Source organism: Thalassophryne amazonica, chromosome 2, assembly GCF_902500255.1.
Source record: "Thalassophryne amazonica chromosome 2, fThaAma1.1, whole genome shotgun sequence".
In the NCBI taxonomy this organism is placed as follows: domain Eukaryota; kingdom Metazoa; phylum Chordata; class Actinopteri; order Batrachoidiformes; family Batrachoididae; genus Thalassophryne; species Thalassophryne amazonica.
In genome coordinates, this window is record NC_047104.1 from 102,632,413 (window position 1) to 102,653,061 (window position 20,649).

Below are 20,649 nucleotides of genomic sequence, written 5' to 3' on the forward strand. Positions count from 1 at the left end.
AAAATCAATGACCTCCTCTTTGTTAGAAACACAGAAAGTAGGTCCATTGCCCTGATTAAATACAAAGAGATTATTGGCCACCAGAAATTCTAGTAAGGACCTACCCCTATGTGGTGAGCATTGGCATCACAACCAAGCAGGACAGGGAGACGTCTCTCTCTGCAATAGTTAACTGTACTAACCTTTTGCCTTGATGGTGAAGGATTTGGTGAGTCAAATGGGAGGTAGGCATGTGTAATATGGCCTGAGTTTGACTCCAGTTCTGGACTAAGTTTAATTGATGAGCCATATAAAATATGTTTACTGAATTTAACTTTTCTGCATAACTAAAGTGGGATGTGAAGCAATGTTTTTTTTAATGTAATGTCTACGCTTGAGCATTACTGGGTCTGTTTGGGGTTCTAGTTTTAAAATCAGGTTAGTCAGGATGAGGGAAGCCAAAAATAGGAAAATGATTACAGTTCTTGTGGTTAGTAATCTTATCAAACAAACATGTAGGTTGTGATTTCAATTTTGGCTAAAGACAAAGAAGACATAGAAATGTGCAAAAGAAAATACAAATACTATACACATTATGCAGTACAACTAAACTGGCGAATCAGGGTGAGAAAATAGTCATCAAAAAACCCCCCAATATGATTCGATTTTTTTTATTATTATTATTTGTTTATTTAGCACAAAATAAAACACACAAAATAATGTACCACATATATACATAAAACAACCAAAGAGAGAGGGAGAGAGAAAAAAAATATAATATAAATAAAGTGCAAGGGAGTGGTGGAAGCCAAAAGGCTTATAAAGAGTCCACTCCCAATAAAGCAAACATAACAGAATACAAAAGAATTACACCATTTATTCCAGATTAAAACAAATCATTGTAAATACTCCTGCAGGACCTTCGCTTTTAGACTACTTTTATACGTATATAAGGTGATAGATGGATTCATAAGATGTACATTATCATTCCAAGATTTAACGCCATGATATCTGATGTGATGCTGATGAGTCGCTCTATGCAAAGGTAAATGCAAATGTGCAGCCTGCCTGGTCGGATAATTATGAATTTGATGGTTATGCACAAAATAATATTTAATGAAGGAAGGCCACTTAATATCATACAGAGCTCTGAAAACAAACCAAGTCAAGAAAATATTTATATAGAAAATATTTAAGAGCTGCAATTTAAAAAACAGAGGTGCACTTGGAGCACAAGGTTTCAAACGAATAGCTATTCAAACAAATTTTTTTTGTAGAAGAAATATATATAGTTTGCAAAGTTACTTCCCCATACAGTATTACAATAACTTAAATATGGATAAACTAAACTATAATATAATGTTAAGAGATATCTGTGATGTATTAAATATCTTATTTTGCTTATAATTCCTATTGACTTGGTTATTTTTTTACAAACATGATCAATATGTTCTCTCCAAGACAGTTTCTCATCTATCCACACACCCAAAAAACATATAGATGAGACCCTTGATATTATTTCATTATCAATGCAAATTTTCATTACACCATGATTACATTTTTATTGCCAGCAAATAACATAAAATTAGACTTTTTTATATTTAATGATAATCTATTGGCTTTGAACCAGGTTGAATAATTACAAAGATCATCATTTAAAGTACTAACCAAACTATCAATATCTTTGCTGGAAATAAAAAGAGTAGTATCATCAGCGAACAACAAAGGGAATGTAGTAGTAGAAACAGATGCAAAATCATTAATATATATTATGAACAATAACGGTCTCAGAATTGAACCTTGAGGTACTCCACACTTTATACAATTGATATCCGAGTCCAGGTTTCGAGAAACATACTGTTTTCTTTCAGATAAATTATTACTAAGCCATGTGTGTACAATTGCCTTAAATCCATATTTGTTTAACTTTGAAAGCAAAATTTCATGATTTACCATATCAAATGCTTTTGAAAGATCTAAAAACACACCAATACCAAACTCATTATTTTCCAAAGCTAAATGAATTCTATCCAATAATTTGATCAAAGCCATATAAGCTGAATGATGTTTCTGAAAACCATATTGATAATTATATAAAATTTAGTTCTTAAGCAAATGACTATTTAATCTGTTATAAACAAGTTTCTCCAAGATCTTTGAAAAATATGGCAAGACTGAGATAGGGCGATAATTTGAAAAAGATGCAGAATCACCTTTTTTAAACAGAGGTATGATTTTAGCGATCTTTAAATCAGAAGGTACTATGCCCGTTTTCAAAGACAAAGAAAAAATATGTGTAAGTGGTTCAGAAATTTCACATATAACAAATTTAACAACAGATGTACAGTAGTGTTCAGAATAATAGTAGTGCTATGTGACTAAAAAGATTAATCCAGGTCTTGAATATATTTCTTATTGTTACATGGGAAACAAGGTACCAATAGATTCAGTAGATTCTCACAAATCCAACAAGACCAAGCATTCATGATATGCACACTCTTAAGGCTATGAAATTGGGTTATTAGTTAAAAAAAAAAGCAGAAAATGGGGTGTTCACATTAATAGTAGTGTGGCATTTAGTCAGTGAGTTCATCAATTTTGTGGAACAAACAGGTGTGAATCAGGTGTCCCCTATTTAAGGATGAAGCCAGCACCTGTTGAACATGCTTTTCTCTTTGAAAGCCTGAGGAAAATGGGACGTTCAAGCCATTGTTCAGAAGAACAGTGCAGTTTGATTAAAAAGTTGATTGGAGAGGGGAAAACCTATACGCAGGTGCAAAAAATTATAGGCTCTTCATCTACAATGATCTCCAATGCTTTAAAATGGACAAAAAAAACAGAGACGCGTGGAAGAAAATGGAAAACAACCATCAAAATGGATAGAAGAATAACCAGAATGGCAAAGGCTCACCCATTGATCAGCTACAGGATGATCAAAGACAGTCTGGAGTTACCTGTAAGTGCTGTGACAGTTAGAAGACGCCTGTGTGAAGCTAATTTATTTGCAAGAATCCCCCGCAACGTCCCTCTGTTAAATAAAAGACATGTGCAGAAGAGGTTACAATTTGCCAAAGAACACATCAACTGGCCTAAAGAGAAATGGAGGAATATTTTGTGGACTGATGAGATTAAAATTGTTCTTTTTGGGTCCAAGGCCCGCAGACAGTTTGTGAGACGACCCCCAAACTCTGAATTCAAGCCACAGTTCACAGTGAAGACAGTGAAGCATGGTGATGCAAGCATCATGATATGGGCATGTTTCTCCTACTATGGTGCTGGGCCTATATATCGCATACCAGGTATCATGGATCAGTTTGGATATGTCACAATACTTGAAGAGGTCATGTTGCCTTATGCTGAAGAGGACATGCCCTTGAAATGGGCGTTTCAACAAGACAATGACCCCAAGCACAGTAGTAAACAAGCAAAATCTTGGTTCCAAACCAACAAAATTAATGCCTCGCAGATGTGAAGAAATCACGAAAAACTGTGGTTATACAACTAAATACTAGTTTAGTGATTCACAGGATTGCTAAAAAAAAGCAGTTTGAACATAATAGTTTTGAGTTTGTAGCATCAACAGCAGATGCTATTATTATTGTGAACACCCCCTTTTCTACTTATTTTTACTAATAGCCCAATTTCATAGCCTTAAGAGTGTGCATATCGTGAATGCTTGGTCTTGTTGGATTTGTGAGAACCTACTGAATCTACTGGTACCTTGTTTCCCATGTAACAATAAGAAATATACTCAAAACCTGGATTAATCTTTTTAGTCACATAGCACTACTATTATTCTGAACACTACTGTCCTTATTCCATCATGGCCAGCTGCAGATGGACGCAGACCAGCAATGATTTCACAAACCTTATTGGAATTTGTGCGTTTAAATTCAACCATAGAAGGAAATGAACCTTTAATGTAATCAACAGGATTTATTGGTGATTCTTAGACTATGGGCACTTATTATGTCCTTTGATCATATTGTATGAAAAACAGAAAAAAGGGGAAATTTCACACTTTTATAGTTATCTTTACAATGAAAGTGTGTTAAGAAATTTGTTCTAGTAGTCTATGATGACTTTTTCACCTTTTTTCTGTTGGGAAGGTGTAGTGACACGGACCCACAACAGGGAGCGTTAATGAACGGACAATGGATGAGCCAAAAAGTAACAATTTAATGTTGTGAATTGCACAACGGAATACAGACAATAACAATAGAGGAGTACATTCAATCGTATACAAGGTGACGTGTGGGCAGGCTTGAGGATAGAAGACGTCTGTCCAGAGAAGAGCCGGATCCCACACGGCTTCCACCGTCAGCGGATCTGAAGAACACCGGCGCCGCCAAGTCCCAAGTCCCAGGTGGCCACCGTCTCCAGCTGTCAGACCAGGTACTGCTGGCAGAAACAGAAACAGTTAATGGTGGGTGTGTGAAGACACACCCAGTAATCGTCCCTTGATCAGTTCCTCCGGGAGGGAGAACCTCCACCTCCAGAAACAGTTTCACCCGTGCAGCTCCTGTTAGTCTCTTCCCTGGATGGAGTGAGAGGCGAAGAACGTCGCACTCCCACTATCCGCCAATCCAGCTTCAGACTAAGTCCGCAGGAAAAACGGCTGCACACAGAACAATGTTTAGATACAATAAATTACCACAGAGAAGGTTACCTCAAGTGGTAGCTGATTTCTCGGCGAGGAGGTGGAGTTGCAGTCCGGCCTTTATAGTGATGGTGATGAGTGACAGCTGGTGCTGACAGGTGACAGCTGTCACTCCCAGCGGTTCCAACGCCCTCTCGTGCTTGGATCCCACACTCCAAGCAGGGCGCCATCTGGTGGTGGTGGGCCAGCAGTACCTCCTCTTCAGCGGCCCACACAACAGGACAACCTCCCCCTCAACGGGCGCCTCCTGGCACCCGACCAGGCTTGTCCGGGTGCCGGGCGTAGAAGTCGGCCAGGAGGGCCGGGTCCAGGATAAAGCTCCTCTTTACCCAGGAGCGTTCTTTGGGTCCGTACCCCTCCCAGTCCACTAAGTACTGGAACCCCTGGCCCTTCCGACGGACGTCAATGATCCGGGCAGGTGGCGGCACCAGTCCAGGGGTACAGAGCGGAGAGGTATGGCAGGGTTTGAGGTGTGACACATGAAAAACCGGATGAATCCGCAGTGAAGCTGAAGCTACCAGCTTCACTGCGGCTGGGCTGAGGACTTTGGTGATGGTGAAGGGTCCTATGAATCTGTCCTTCAGTTTCTGGGATTCCACTTGCAGGGGAATGTCCTTTGTAGATAGCCAAACCACCTGCCCGGGCTGATACGTAGGGGCCGGGGCACACCAGCGGTATGCATGGGCCTTGGCCCTCGTCCGGGCTTTGAGCAGGGCAGAGCGGGCGGTACGCCACACCCGACGGCACCTCCTCAGATGGGCCTGGACTGAGGGCACCCCGACCTCTCCCTCCACTAGCGGAAACAATGGGGGCTGGTACCCCAAACATACCTCAAATGGGGAGAGGCCGGTGGCAGATGAAACTTGGCTATTATGAGCGTACTCGATCCAGGCCAGATGGTTGCTCCAGGCCGTCGGGTGCGCGGAGGTCACACAGCGGAGGGCCTGCTCCAGTTCCTGGTTCGCCCGCTGTGCCTGCCCGTTCGTCTGGGGGTGGTACCCAGACGAGAGACTTACGGTGGCCCCCAGTTCCCTGCAGAAACTCCTCCAGACCTGGGAGGAGAACTGAGGACCACGATCTGAGACAATGTCTGATGGAATCCCATGCAGACGCACGACATGGTGGACCAGGAGGTCTGCTGTCTCCTGGGCCGTCGGGAGCTTCGGGAGGGCCACGAAGTGGGCCGCCTTGGGGAACCGGTCCACTATCGTGAGGATGGCAGTCATGCACTGGGACGGCGGGAGGCCCGTGACGAAGTCCAGGCCGATGTGAGACCAGGAGCGATGAGGCACGGGCAGAGGCTGGAAGTTGGAGCTTCAGACTAAGTCCGCAGGAAAAACGGCTGCACACAGAACAATGTTTAGATACAATAAATTACCGCAGAGAAGGTTACCTCGAGTGGTAGCTGATTTCTCGGCGAGGAGGTGGAGTTGCAGTCCGGCCTTTATAGTGATGGTGATGAGTGACAGCTGGTGCTGATAGGTGACAGCTGTCACTCCCAGCGGCTCCAACGCCCTCTCGTTGTTGGAGCACGCACTCCAAGCAGGGCGCCATCTGGTGGTGGTGGGCCAGCAGTACCTCCTCTTCAGCGGCCCACACAACATTTTCAGCATCATTATATGCAAATATTGCCGTTTTGTGCTTGTCCCACACCCAGACTTTTGATCTTCAATGAGAAAAATGAATGGTAAAGAAACATTTTTTCTAATGTTTTAAAATATCTCTGAATAAAATATCAGTAAAATAATCAAAACATAATTGGGGTATTCAATGTCATACAACTGTTGTGATTTTTTTTAAACAAAATGTAGTTGTCCCACACTATTGCCGTAATTTCCACCACAACACTGTAATGTCCCTTTAAACAGTTTGTATGAAAGATTGTTTGGGTAGTTTCTGTGGAGATAAACAGTGACATCAGAGCACATGTATATAGCGCCAAATCACAACAAACAGTTGCCCCAAGGTGCTTTATATTGTAAGGCAATGGTGTGGTGGAAATTACATTTACAAGGCCAATAGTGCCCGTAGTTAAAGAATCACCCTTATATTTGGCCTTTCTGTGTGGAGTTTGCATGTTCTCCCCGTGTTTGCGTGGGTTTCCTCCAGGTGCTCCAGTTTCCTCCCACATCAAAAGACATGCAGGTTAGGTGGACTGGAATCTTTAAATTGTCCATAGGTGTGAGTGTGGGTGTGAATGTGTTTGTTTGTCTGTTTATGGCCCTGCGACAGACTGGCATCCTGTCCTGGGTGTAACCCGCCTTGCGCTCTATGACTGCTGAAATAGGCTCCAGCCCCCCGCGACTCTTTATTGGACTAAGCGGTTAAAAATGAGTGTGTGTGTGTGTGTCTGTGTGTGTGTGTGTGTGTGTGTGTGTGTGTGTGTGTGTGTGTGGTGTGTGTGTGTGTGTGTGTGTGTGTGTGTGTGTGTGTGTGTGTGTGGTGTGTGTGTGTGTGTGTGTGTCACCACATTCACTGAACACATCAGTGGTCTCCTGCCGGTTATATTACAGTACTCAGTTTGCAAAAATGTGCAACAAAATGAATTTTAGGGGGTTTTTTATCATTAAATCACATGTACAGTTTGGAGAAGGCACTTTGTCCCTCCAGCTCTCCACAGAAGGTTCTCCAGGAAAGTCTTTTGGCTTTCTCAATGGCTGCTTTGTAACTATTTCTAGTCTTCACATATTGCTTCCATCCTTTTCCAGATGTTTGAGCTGTTTCTATATCTGTGCCACTTGGCCCTGACTTCTTGCTGAAGTCCTGTATTTCTGGTGTCCACCATGATTGCTTCTTACCAGGTTTCCAGGTCTGCAGACAAGCCCTCTCGCTGGCTGTCAACACAGTCACCTGTAAACTGGAAATGTCAGTTTCTGAATGAATGAATGAATGAATTAATGAATGAATGAATGAATGAATTTTATTTGGCGCACACACACATACAGTGGGGGCAAAAAGTATTTAGTCAGCCGCTGATTGTGCAAGTTCTCCTACTTAGAAAGATGAGAGAGGTCTGTAATTTTCATCATAGGTACACTTCAACTATGAGAGATAAAATGAGAAAAAAAAAATCCAGAAAATCACACTGGAGGATTTTTAAAGAATTTATTTGTAAATTATGGTGGAAAATAAGTATTTAGTGAATAACAAACAAGCAAGATTTCTGGCTCTCACAGATCTGTAACTTCTTCTTTAAGAAGCTCTTGTGTCCTCCACCTGTTACCTGTATTAATGGCACCTGTTGGTACTTGTTATCTGTATAAAAGACACCTATCCACAGCCTCAAACAGTCAGACTCCAAACTCAACCATGGCCAAGACCAAAGAGCTGTCAAAGGACACCAGGAAAAAAATTGTAGATGTGCACCAGGCTGGGAAGAGTGAATCTACAATAAATAGTCAAGCAGGTTGGTGTGAATAAATCAACTGTGGGAGCAATTGTAAGAAAATGGAAGACATACAAGACCATTGATAATCTCCCTCAATCTGGAGCTCCACGCAAGATCTCAACCCCCGTGGGGTCAAAATGATAATGAGAATGTTGAACAAAAATCCCAGACCTGATGAATGACCTGCAGAGAGCTGGGACCAAAGTAGCAAAGGCTACACACTATGCAGAGAGGAACTCAAATCCTGCAGTGCCAGGCGTGTCCCCCTGCTTAAGCCAGTGCATGTCCAGGCCCGTCTGAAGTTTGCCAGAGAGCATATGGATGGTCCAGAAGAGGACTGGGAGAATATCATGTGGTCAGATGAAACCAAAATAGAACTTTTTAGTAAAAACTCAACTTGCCGTGTTTGGAGGAAGACAAATGCTAAGTTGCATCCCAAGAACACCATCCCTACTGTGAAGCATGGGGGTGGAAACATCATGCTTTGGGGCTGTTTTTCTACAAAGGGGACAGGATGAGTGATCTGTGTTAAGAGAAGAATGAATGGGGCCATGTATCATGAGATTTTAAACCAAAACCTCCTTCCTTCAGTGACAGCATTGAAGATGCAACGTGGCTGGGTCTTCCAGCATGACAATGATCCAAAACACACCGCTCGGGCAACAAAGGAGTGACTCTGTAAAAAGCATTTCAAGGTCCTGGAGTGGCCAAGCCAGTCTCCAGACCTCAACCCCATAGAAAATTTGTTGAGGGAGTTGAAAGTCCGTGTTGCCCAGCGACAGCCCCAAAACATCACTGCTGTAGAGGAGATCTGCATGGAGGAATGGGCCAAAATACCAGCTACAGTGTGTGCAAACCCGGTGAAGACTTACAGGAAATGCTTGACCTCTGTCATTGCCAACAATGATTATGTTACAAAGTATTGAGTTGAACTTTTATTATTGACCAAATACTTGTTTTCCACCATAATTTACAAACAAATTCTTTAAAAATCCTACAATGTGATTTCCTGGATTTTTTTTCTCATTTTGTCTCTCATAGTTGAAGTGTAGCTATGATGAAAATTACAGACCTCTCTCATCTTTCTAAGTAGGAGAACTTGCACAGTTAGGGACTGACTAAACACTTTCTGGCCCCACCGTACTTAACAAAAGAATCTTCATAATACAAAACAAAAGAAAACAAAAACTCAAACAATTTCCCAGTTTTGTGCGGCCGAAAGGGTGAAGGCTTAACCAAAAGCTTATAAATGTGCCCCCTTTCACCAGTTGCTATATACACATATATGTACACCCATACAACAAATACCAAAAAAAAAAAGACAAGAAAGACAAGCAGAGACAATGTAGATTAATCAGTAAAAGAAAATATCTGAACACAGCAGAACAAACAACAGTATAACGCACAAATAAAACCATCTAAAGTGTTTATATCTTATACAGTTTTAATTCTGACAATAGTGTTTATATCTTGTACAGTTTTAATTCTGACAATTCTACTGACACGAGGGATCCAGGGTCTTAATAATGAAGATCCCAGACCTTGGGTTTCTATGGGTTACTAGTTCTGTAATTCCTGTCTTCAGTATGAAGTGGAGTTGTTGATGATCTGATGTTGACTCCTCCTTCGAAACAGACCAGTTACTGACTATATCTATTAGGTCCATAGAACCTACTATAAAATCAATGACCTCCTCTTTGTTAGAAACACAGAAAGTAGGTTCATTGCCCTGATTAAATACAAAGAGATTATTGGCCACCAGAAATTCTAGCAAGGCCCTACCCCTAGGATTTGTATTTAAGCTCCCCGAGCCTACATGGTGCGCATTGGCATCACAACCAAGCAGGACAGGGAGACGTCTCTCTCTGCAATAGTTAACTGTACTAACCTTTTTCCTTGATGGTGAAGGATTTGGTGAGTCAAATGGGAGGTAGGCATGTGTAATATGGCCTGAGTTTGACTCCAGTTCTGGACTAAGTTTAATTGATGAGCCATATAAAATATGTTTACTTAATTTAACTTTTCTGCATAACTAAAGTGGGATGTGAAGCAATGTCTTTTAATGTAATGTCTAAGCTTGAGCATTACTGGGTCTGTTTGGGGTTCTAGTTTTAAAATCAGGTTAGTTAGGATGAGGGAAGCCAAAAATAGGAAAATGATTATGGTTCTTGTGGTTAGTAATCTTATCAAACAAACATGCAGGTTGTTATTTCAATTTTGGTTAAAGACAAAGAAGAGGTAGAAATGTGCAAAAGAAAATACAAATACTATACGCAGTACAACTAAATTGGGGGATCAGGGTGAGAAAATAGTTATCAAAAAACCCTCCAGAATGCACCCCTGGACATCAAAAAACCAACAGTATTTGGGGGACCCCAAACCCCCTGCCAACAAAGGTCGACTTTAAAAAAAAGAACCCCCCCCCCCCATTTCAATTCGTGGCTGCAGGCCTGATTGGTATTGAATTAAAAGCTCCAGAAAAGCTGTCCCCTTAACATGTGTTTATCCTGAAGTATTTAAACAATGTGTCGACTAAAGTCTTTCTATAATATGATGCTGCATTAGAAAGCAATGGTTAGTGAGTGAAATATCTTGTTCAGCAGGAAAACATTTTTGCTGTTTTCTTAGCGGTCTACACTTTGTTTTACCTTAAATCCTAAGATGCAATCACAAAAGGATTTCTATGAAATGGTAGATGCTGAACAGCTTATGATTTGGCCATGAAAAAAAAAATCAGTCAGAAGATTTAATTATTTATTTATTTATTTGCTTTAATGCCTGTATTAGTGAGCTTTTATGACTGGTTATGCCACTGCATATAGCTCAGAGGCCCATCTGATCCTCACCTGTGTATGTTCACCTGCAACCAACCTGCAATCAAGCCTCTGCAGGATTTAACTGCAGCTCAGCCATCCAGATGCTGTCAGATCTTTCAGTCTTCATTGTGGTACTGACATCTAGGCCTCATCTCTGAAGAGGTTTTCGTGTTTTGTATTGTTGGTACTTAAACTTCTGCTTACCTGTTTTTTCTGTGCTTCAGATCTGCCACATTCGATCCACCTATATTTGACTCCCCTGCCTGCCCTGCTCAGCTGTTCCCGTCTTCTGCTATCAGACCACTCCAGCTACGCCTGCCTGCATCTCACCCAAAATAAAGTGTAAAAAAGCCGTTCTGTTTCCAGGTTGTGGTTGCACTTTGGGCCCTATCTGTCCACTCCTGAGTCAACCCTAACATATTTATTAGGACTTATTCTTCTAGTTCTACACCAAAAGGCACATCCCATAGGACAAGAATTCACTCTGTTCTCAAACAGAATGAGTCCTAACCATGACTCTAACCAAGAGTTTATTACTCACCTGAAAAAAAAATTCTCTACAATGTTTTATTTATTTTGATCATTCATATTTGGAAATGCCAACTTTTTATTACCACTGAGATAAGAGGAGAAAAAACATTGAAGTAGACATTTATACAGAAAAACTAATGCGCTTCAGATTTTGCACAGCGAGTAACTTATTTATTTCTCAAAATAATCTTATCCATATTAACTCATAATAGACTGATACATCACCATTTAAAGAAAATAATGTCATTTTTATATCTTCCATTTGCCAGAAGTGACGCCTTAAACCTCTGACATTTGACAAAAACAAAGCTGTGCGTTCGTCAGCGCTCTTTGCGTCATTTCCTATCAGTGAGGGCTGTGCAGAGATGTTTTTGTGGAAGTGGAATGTCGCTGTGCCAAAGTCTCATCAGAGGATACCAGAGATCATAAGACTTTCATGACCGAGCAACAGCCCGAGGGAGGAAGTCATTAGGACGGCATGCACCCTGTCAGATATCAGGAACAACGGTGTGATAACGATAATCCCACATATAGCTTCTTTATTGTCTCATGCTGCTTTTTATTCACTCTCTTCTCAGCTTTATGAGCTACAAGTTCTTCTGCACCCAACAAATAGAGTTTTTATGAATCCCAAGTGACACTTTGGTTTGAAGTCTGATTGTTCCTGCAACATGAAATGAGCATGTTTGCAGCATTTCCTGAGCGCTCTCTGCTGATGACATTACTTTTTATCTCTTTTCTCCGGGGCGTGTTTGGACAACAGATGATGGCTCTTGATCTAACCTGTGAACTGGACTTCCCTCTTCCCTTTCCCCTTCACTCTCCTCACACCCCGGTGAACATAATCACCTCTATTTAACCCTGTCAGTTTGCTCACAGACACATAAACTGCGCGATACTCCTCCGACATTCATCCCTCACTCCTGTCACCAGCAGAGAATATGATCTGGTTTTGCATCATGGTGGTGTTGTCAACTGGTCCAGTTATGTGTGATGGAAGCATTGACACAAGCCGTGTCAGGGGTAAGTCCTTCCACATATTTACTGATAAAAAAATTTTTTTGAGAATTTTCAGGATAATTTCCAATTAAAACCCATTTAACTGGATTGACATGAACTACAGTGAAGCTAAACCTGCAAATTTTTATTACTTGCAGTTTTCCCAGCAGCAAACCGCAGTATTGCCGGAGTGTTCATGGTTTCCCACATAAATGACGTCCAGCAGCTTCAGTATGCCTTTGACACCTCTGAAGCTCGCGAAATTTGTCAGTCACTTGGCGTGAACATTGCATCCAAATCTCACGTACAGCAAGCTCTCACGAGAGGTTTAGAAACATGCAGGTAAGATCCCATGATCACCTCAGACAAACACATGTCGTCTGGCTGGAAATGTCCTGACAGCTCCTGTTGTCATGTGTGGGGTTTTTAGGTTCGGATGGACTGATGAACATTTTGCAGTGATTCCTCGCATCAATGCTGCGTCAAATTGTGGTCAGAATAAGACAGGCTTGGTGACATGGCGAGCTTCTGTCACACAAAAATTTGATGTTTTCTGCTTTAATGAATCAGGTATGACACCTTTCATATGTACATTTTCCTTTGCAATACACTCATATATCCATTTTCTATACCTGCTTACTCCATTGGGGGGGGGGGGGGGGGGGGGGGGAGCATATCCCAGCAGTCACAGGGCGTGAGGCGGGGTACACCCTGGACAGGATGCCAGTCTGTCACAGGGCCCTTCACAATAAATTATATGATATTTCATTTTTGGATTTAACATACATTTGAATTACAAAAATATGATTTCAGTCTTCAGTTCCTTTGAAAAAACATTTTGAGAGGATATCATAAAGATTACTTGGATATATTTAAGTGATTTTACCTGCAAAATTATTGTAATTTATTTTTGAGTGAATTTTCATTCACCTCTATTGTATCTATATATGTGTGTGTGTGTGTGTGCGTCTGTGTGTGTCCATCATGAAGGAGGCATTCGCGTAAACCGCCACCTTACTCAACGGAAAAACGGGAGCACATGCTTCTTCGATGATCATTTATGCTAATTACCTGCTGGCAAGCCTTATTATTACAGATATTTGTAATAAATAAATAAAGTCACAAGAAAGGCGACATTCTGTCATATTACTGTTAGCTGCTAGCATGTCACTGTATCATGTTAGCAATTTCTAAATGATGAGGTCAATTTCAACATGTGTGAAGAATTAAATCCATCATGAATCACTGATTTAAGGTGCTCATCTTGGTCATGTCATCTGCCACAGGTTGAAAATAAACTTAACACTTATAAATAAATAAAAATAAAATGTCATGTTCTTCTTTGTGTTTATCGGCAGATCACAATCCAGCTTTAGAAGTGCATACCACCACCTACTGTATCTAAGTGTGTAGAATTATGGCATAGATTATTGTAAGTCAATACAACACAGAACGTGAAACAATACAATGAAAAATAAATTAAAGAAAACTTACAATAAATGCCTTCACACTATTAGGAAACAACGTTTGATAGTCGTAGCACATTCCTACAGTATTTTTAAAATATGACTTTATACAAATGTTGACTAATGACAGAATCTAAAATCCCAAGTGTAAAACTAACACTGATGGTGTTAATTTAACACTGGTGATTTTACTGTATAGCATCTTCAATAATTGTTTTACCTTCTGTATTTAACATGATTAGAACTTCATTCATTCATTCATCTTCTACCGCTTAGTCCAATTAAGGGTCGCGGGGGCTGGAGCCTATCCCAGCAGCCATGAAGCGCGAGGCGGGGTACACCCAGGACATTACGCCAGTCTGTCGCAGGGCCACAAATAGACAAACAAACACAGACACACCCACACACCCACACACACACCTACGGACAATTTAAAGAGTCCAATCCACCTAACCCGCATGTCTTTGGATGTGGGAGGAAACCGGAGCACCCGGAGGAAACCCACACAGACACGGGGAGAACATGCAAACTCCACACAGAAAGACCACGGGAATTGAACCCATGACATTCTCGCTGTGAGGCAACAGTGCTAACCACTAAGCCACCGTGCTGCCCATGATTAGAACTTTTTGAACTAAATAAATAAATCTAGATAAAAGACAAGTGTTTGTTTCTTGGTTGGAATGCATATAATTTGGGAACTACAATTCCTACTCAACAAACAGGGTGGGAGAAGTGCGCCAGAAAGCAGGCAAAAAGGAAGGAAGGAATACCAAAGGAAGCAACACCAAACAGGCAGGCAGAGAGGGCCGGAGTGAGGGTATGAACAGAGACAGTGTGAGAGTGACCAGGAGACAAACTAACTAAGGGCAGTTAGTTTTGAGGCGGCAGAAGGTGCTGGACCTTTGGAGGGTTCCAGATAGGTGCAACATATGCCGGGCCAACTGAAGTACAGCTGGAATAGGAAGATGTCTGGAGCGTAGCTGAGAGGTGGTGACAGGGACTGAAGTTCTAAAGAGCAGCTGGTAGTCCGTGGTGAGAAATGAACGTCCGGAGGATGGCTGGGTACCTATGGTAGGGGCTGGACATCTGGAAGGTAGTTGTGCCGCTCGGGCATGGACCGGATATTTGGAAGTTGCCTCAGCAGCTGCAATGAGGTTAAGATCTTTCAGTGGTTGGCAGGAAGTTGCTGTTAGGCCAAACATCTGAAGGGGTGGCCACTGTGTCGATAAAACATCTGGAAGGTGGCTGGGTAGCTTTGACAGGGATGAGATGTCTGGAGCGTGGCTATGAATGCAGGGTTGGAACATTTGGAGACCCCCCTGTAAACTATAGTATTGACTGTGCTCTGTAGCTTGACCGCATATCTGCAACAGGGAAGAAACACCTGAGTGGCCTTGAAACCACAACAGGGCAGAGACATCTGGAGAGTGGCCAGAGAGCTGCAGCAAGGTAGAGATTGGGGTAGCCATCGCAGGACAGAGACGTCTCTGGGTTGTCTGGAAAGCAGCAGGAGCTGCACAGAGACAACTGGGGGCAACCAGGAGGCCGCCAGGGAAAAGAAAGGCGTGCCGAACCACAACTGTGTTTTCTATTTTAAAAAAAATGTATTGTTTAATACGGCAATATCTGAAATCATGTCTTGCCTATTTTACAAGGAGGTGTAAATAATAATGTGAACTACAGTATACCAACATACATTTGCATGCACTTTGCATAACACATAAAAAAAAAATTATCTGATATCTTTGTTTCCATGCAGTTATGGTGACACAACTAGAGAACATAACTGATCGCCCTGTGAGTCAAACTCTGATTCCTTCTGAGGCAACAGTCTACACAGACTCTACGTCTCAGTCCTACATGGATCCTTTCATCCCCGATTCATCATCAAATCACACAATACTATTAAAGCTCATGGACAATGCAAAAAGCACAAGAGGTACAACAGGTTTGCGCACAATACATTTGGGGGAAGAAACTTTTTTATCATCAGCATCTGAATTATTTTGTGTCTTTCTCTCTGTTCCTTCCCATGCCTCATTTTCCCAGCAAAGACTGTGCTCATCATCTGTTCCTGTGCCGTGCTCCTTGTATTTTTAGTCATCCTTGCATACATAAAGCTGTGAGTTATTTTCAGCTTTAAAATACTGTGAAATACTTTCATTTATTACCAGATTCGCTGCTGATGTGTTGTTAAATGAGGCTTCATAGAGTACAGTACAGCTCCTGACATGTGGTGTCTGATTTGATTCCGTGTGTGTGTGAGAAGGAAGAAGAGACGATGGCCGAGCTCTGATGTGAAACAGGAGGAGTGCATGGAGACAGAAGACTGCAAGAGTATGAAGACCATAAAGGAAACGACAGAACGTCCTGAGGAACAGGACCAGATAGATGTGTGCAACGATGCAAGTTAAACGTCACTCTGACACGATGCTTTGCAGAAACACTCCATGGAAACGTGTTCATCAGCGCGCTCTAAAGTCATGACACAAAACTGATGCCAAGACAGCTCTTGTGGACACTATAAACCGACTATGATTTCAAGGTTACTATTTCAATTCAAGGTTACATGTTTACACTATCAGACTATCAGTACTCAGTGACAGCTGTCATTACTAATCATTTTTTAAACCTTCATAGTCTTTGTGATTTATGAATTCTGAGGGCGAGGTGGCTCGTATTTGATCGTCTGTGTTGACATTCATTCGGATAAATTTAAATAACATTGCTGGGTGCTTAAATTTGACTTTTGTGCACAAATGCTACATGTATGAAACTCAGTGGTTTCTGATTGTATTTATTTCAGTGTGTACGTCAGTGAACAGTGTATCTGTACAAACACAGACTGGGGCGTTCATGAATTTCTGATATATTTGTAATGCCTACATCTAGAGTGGTAATGTGTTCTTAACATCCTGTTCTTTAACTTTAATTCAATTTGATGTTTGTCATGTTGTGTTTACTTATGTGTTATTTTATTTTATTTTTATTTTTTTTGCAGTGTTTGTAGTACCTTTTTATAGTGTTGCTAACCCTTGCAACAACATTAAAGACTTTCCTGTTCATGTTTGTTTGCAGAACCACCTGAATACTAAAGAATCATATTTTATCAGCTGTTTTAGATGTTGACTTAACATGTGAGGAAATATGTGTGGGTTACTTTTTTTTTTAAAACCCCATTTACAAATATTTTTCATCACAGCATGTCATCAGTTGTGTATCTACTGAAAAGAACAGCATGTCTTTGTAGAAAACCTCTTTAAATAACTCTAACTAGTGGACAGACAGAGCAGGGGCAGATCCGGGGGGGGGGGGGTTCCCCCTTTCATGGACCAAAAAAACCTGCTGAATGCTGTTTCTATTCAGCAACAAGTGTGTCAGCTAGATACATTTGTACCAGACCATGATTGTTCACCTTTTTGGCCAAAGACAGTTCAAATGTTTTCTGTTACTTGTCATCATAACATCATAGCATCTCATTCAAGATTGTACCATACAAGTTCAAATTAATTAAAAAAAACAGGTTATAAAGCATTTTTTCTCTGTGGTTGCATTTTGTGTTGAAATATGCACCAAAATGCAGGGAATGGTGTGTGTGTGTGTGGGGGGGCATACTCCCTCCCCCCCACTTTACATAATCCTGGGTCTGCTCCTGCAGAGGAAATATTAAAATGACTTAATGTTGTCCTCATATAATAAACACACAGCACATGAAAATGTTGACTTTTTACAACATACAAGAACATTATATGGAAGAGCTCGTATATAACAGTACAAATGGTGGACATATGCATGTCTGACCCTTCATAACTTTAATCTATAGGCCAGATGTGGCAAACTAGCTCCCCAGGGACTAGACAAGGCCCACATGTTAGTTGTTTGCGGCCAGCAATATGTCATACTGTGTATCAATAAATGCGGCCCACATTATTATTTTGTCCAGTGGAGACACCAGAGATTTATTTCTTGGTGAGGATGGCTAATTTAGTAGTTTTATGTTTTATTTACGGTAAATATACAAATTTGCATTCAAAACTAAATTTCCAGATTCACACATGCTGTATATTGCACAATAGATTATTCTACCAATCAAAATGATGTTTAAGAAGAACTTTAAACAATCACAATTGTGACAGGAGGGAGGGCCGGGTCCAGGATGAAGCTCCTCTTCACCCAGGAGCATTCTTCGGGTCCGTACCCCTCCCAGTCCACCAGATATTGAAAACCCCGGCCCTTCCGACGGACGTCCAGGAGCCGACGAACAGTCCATGCCGGCTCCCCGTCGATGATACGGGCAGGAGGTGGTACGGGTCCAGGAGTGCAGAGTGGTGAGGCGTGGTATGGTTTTAATCTGGAGACATGAAACACTGGATGAATCCGCAGTGAAGCTGGGAGTTTCAGCTTCACTGCGGCCGGGCTGAGGATCTTGATTATAGGAAAAGGTCCAATGAACCGGTCTTTGAGTTTCTGTGATTCAACCTGCAGTGGGATGTCCTTAGTTGACAACCACACCTCCTGCCCAGGCTGGTATGTAGGGGCCGGGGAACGCCGGCGATCTGCATGGGCCTTACCCCTCGTCCGGGCCTGCAACAGGGCAGAACGGGCGGTCCGCCACACCCGGCGGCACCTCTGCAGGTGGGCCTGGACCGAGGGGACCCCGACCTCTCCCTCCACAAGTGGGAACAATGGGGGCTGATACCCCAAACACGCCTCAAAAGGGGAGAGGCCGGTAGCAGATGAGACTTGGCTATTGTGGGCGTACTCGATCCAGGCCAGATGGTCACTCCAAGCCGCCGGATGCGCGGAGGTTACGCAGCGGAGGGCCTGTTCCAACTCCTGGTTCGTCTGTGGGTGATACCCGGACGAGAGACTCACGGTGGCCCCCAGTTCCTTACAAAAACTCCTCCAGACCTGTGAGGAGAACTGGGGACCATGATCCGAAACGATGTCCGATGGTATCCCATGCAGACGCACAACGTGGTGGACCAGGAGGTCTGCTGTCTCCTGGGCCGTCGGGAGCTTCGGGAGGGCCACGAAGTGGGCCGCCTTGGAGAACCGGTCCACTATCGTGAGGATGACGGTGTTGCCCTGGGACGGCGGGAGGCCCGTGACGAAGTCCAGGCCGATGTGAGACCAGGGGCGATGAGGCACAGGCAGGGGCTGGAGGAGGCCCCTGATCTTATGATGATCCACCTTGCCCCTAGCACAGGTGGTACAGGCCTGGACATAGTCCCAGACGTCGGCTTCCAGTGACACCCACCAGAAGCGCTGCTGGACCACTGCCACGGTCCTACACACTCTGGGATGACAGGAGAGCTTGGATCCGTGGCAGAAGTCCAAGACAGCAGCCCTGGCTTCTGGTGGGACGTAGAGTCTGTTCTTAGGACCGTTCCCCGGGTCCGGGTTCCTTGCCAGGGCCTCTCGGACGGTCTTCTCCACGTCCCATGTAAGGGTGGCCACGACAGTGGACTCGGAAACGATGGTCTCGATGGGGTCTGACAACTCGGCCTTGGCTTCCTCTTCGTGCACCCGGGACAGTGCGTCAGATCATTGGTTCCTAGTCCCGGGACGGTAGGTGATTCGGAAGTCAAAGCGTCTGAAGAACAGGGACCAGCGGGCTTGCCTGGGGTTCAGCCGCTTGGCGGTCCGGATGTACTCCAGGTTCCGATGGTCCGTGAAAACCGTGAAAGGCACCGTAGCTCCCTCCAACAGGTGTCTCCACTCTTCAAGAGCCTCCTTCACCGCGAGGAGTTCCCGATTGCCCACGTCATAGTTATGTTCAGCGGGGGTCAACCTGCGGGAAAAGTAGGCACATGGATGGAGAACCTTGTTGGACTCCCCGCTCTCGGACAGAACGGCTCCTATCCCTGAGTCAGAGGCATCCACCTCCACTATGAACTGGCGAGTAGGATCAGGCTGCACCAGAACTGGTGCAGACGAAAACCGGCGTTTCAACTCCCTAAACACGGCTTCGCACCGATCCGATCAGGTGAAGGGGACTTTAGTGGAGGTCAGGGCAGTCAGGGGGCTAACAACCTGACTGTAACCTTTAATGAACCTCCGGCAGAAATTTGCAAAGCCGAGGAACTGTTGCAGCTCCCTACGGCTTGTTGGTTGGGGCCAATCTCTCACTGCCGCAACCTTGGCCGGATCCGGGGCGACGGATTTGGAGGAGATGATGAACCCCAGGAAGGACAAAGAAGTGCGGTGGAACTCACACTTCTCGCCCTTCACAAACAACCGGTTTTCTAGTAACCGCTGCAGGACCTGACGTACATGCTGGACATGAGTCTCAGGGTCCGGAGAAAAGATGAGTATATCATCCAGATATATGAAGACAAACCGGTGCAGGAAGTCCTGCAAGACATCATTAACCAATGCTTGGAACGTCGCGGGGGCATTAGTGAGGCCGAACGGCATGACCAGGTACTCAAAATGACCTAACGGGGTGTTAAATGCCATCTTCCATTCATCTCCCTTCCGGATCCGAACCATGTGGTACGCATTCCTAAGATCTAGTTTGGTGAACATTTTGGCTCCATGCAGGGGCGTGAACACCGAATCCAACAGGGGCAACGGGTATCGATTGCGAACCATAATCTCGTTCAGCCCTCTGTAGTCAATGCATGGACGGAGTCCGCCGTCTTTTTTACCCACAAAAAAGAAACCCGCACCCATCGGGGAGGTGGAGTTCCGAATCAACCCGGCAGCTAAGGAGTCCTGGATGTAGGTCTCCATCGATTCGCGTTCCAGACGTGAGAGGTTGTACAATCTACTGGACGGGTACTCAGCGCCCGGGATCAAATC

At 43.3% G+C, this 20,649-nt stretch overlaps 1 protein-coding gene across 1 annotated transcript; it reads left to right on the forward strand.

The window, feature by feature from the left end:
* Positions 1-12,228: 12,228 nt before the first annotated feature.
* Positions 12,229-16,922, forward strand: lyve1a (lymphatic vessel endothelial hyaluronic receptor 1a). Its single transcript, XM_034190853.1, has 6 exons — positions 12,229-12,397; positions 12,532-12,715; positions 12,804-12,943; positions 15,602-15,781; positions 15,892-15,964; positions 16,112-16,922. The coding sequence occupies exons 1-6, from the start codon at positions 12,316-12,318 to the stop codon at positions 16,254-16,256; spliced, it is 804 nt and encodes a 267-aa protein (XP_034046744.1). The 5' UTR covers positions 12,229-12,315; the 3' UTR covers positions 16,257-16,922.
* Positions 16,923-20,649: the final 3,727 nt, after the last annotated feature.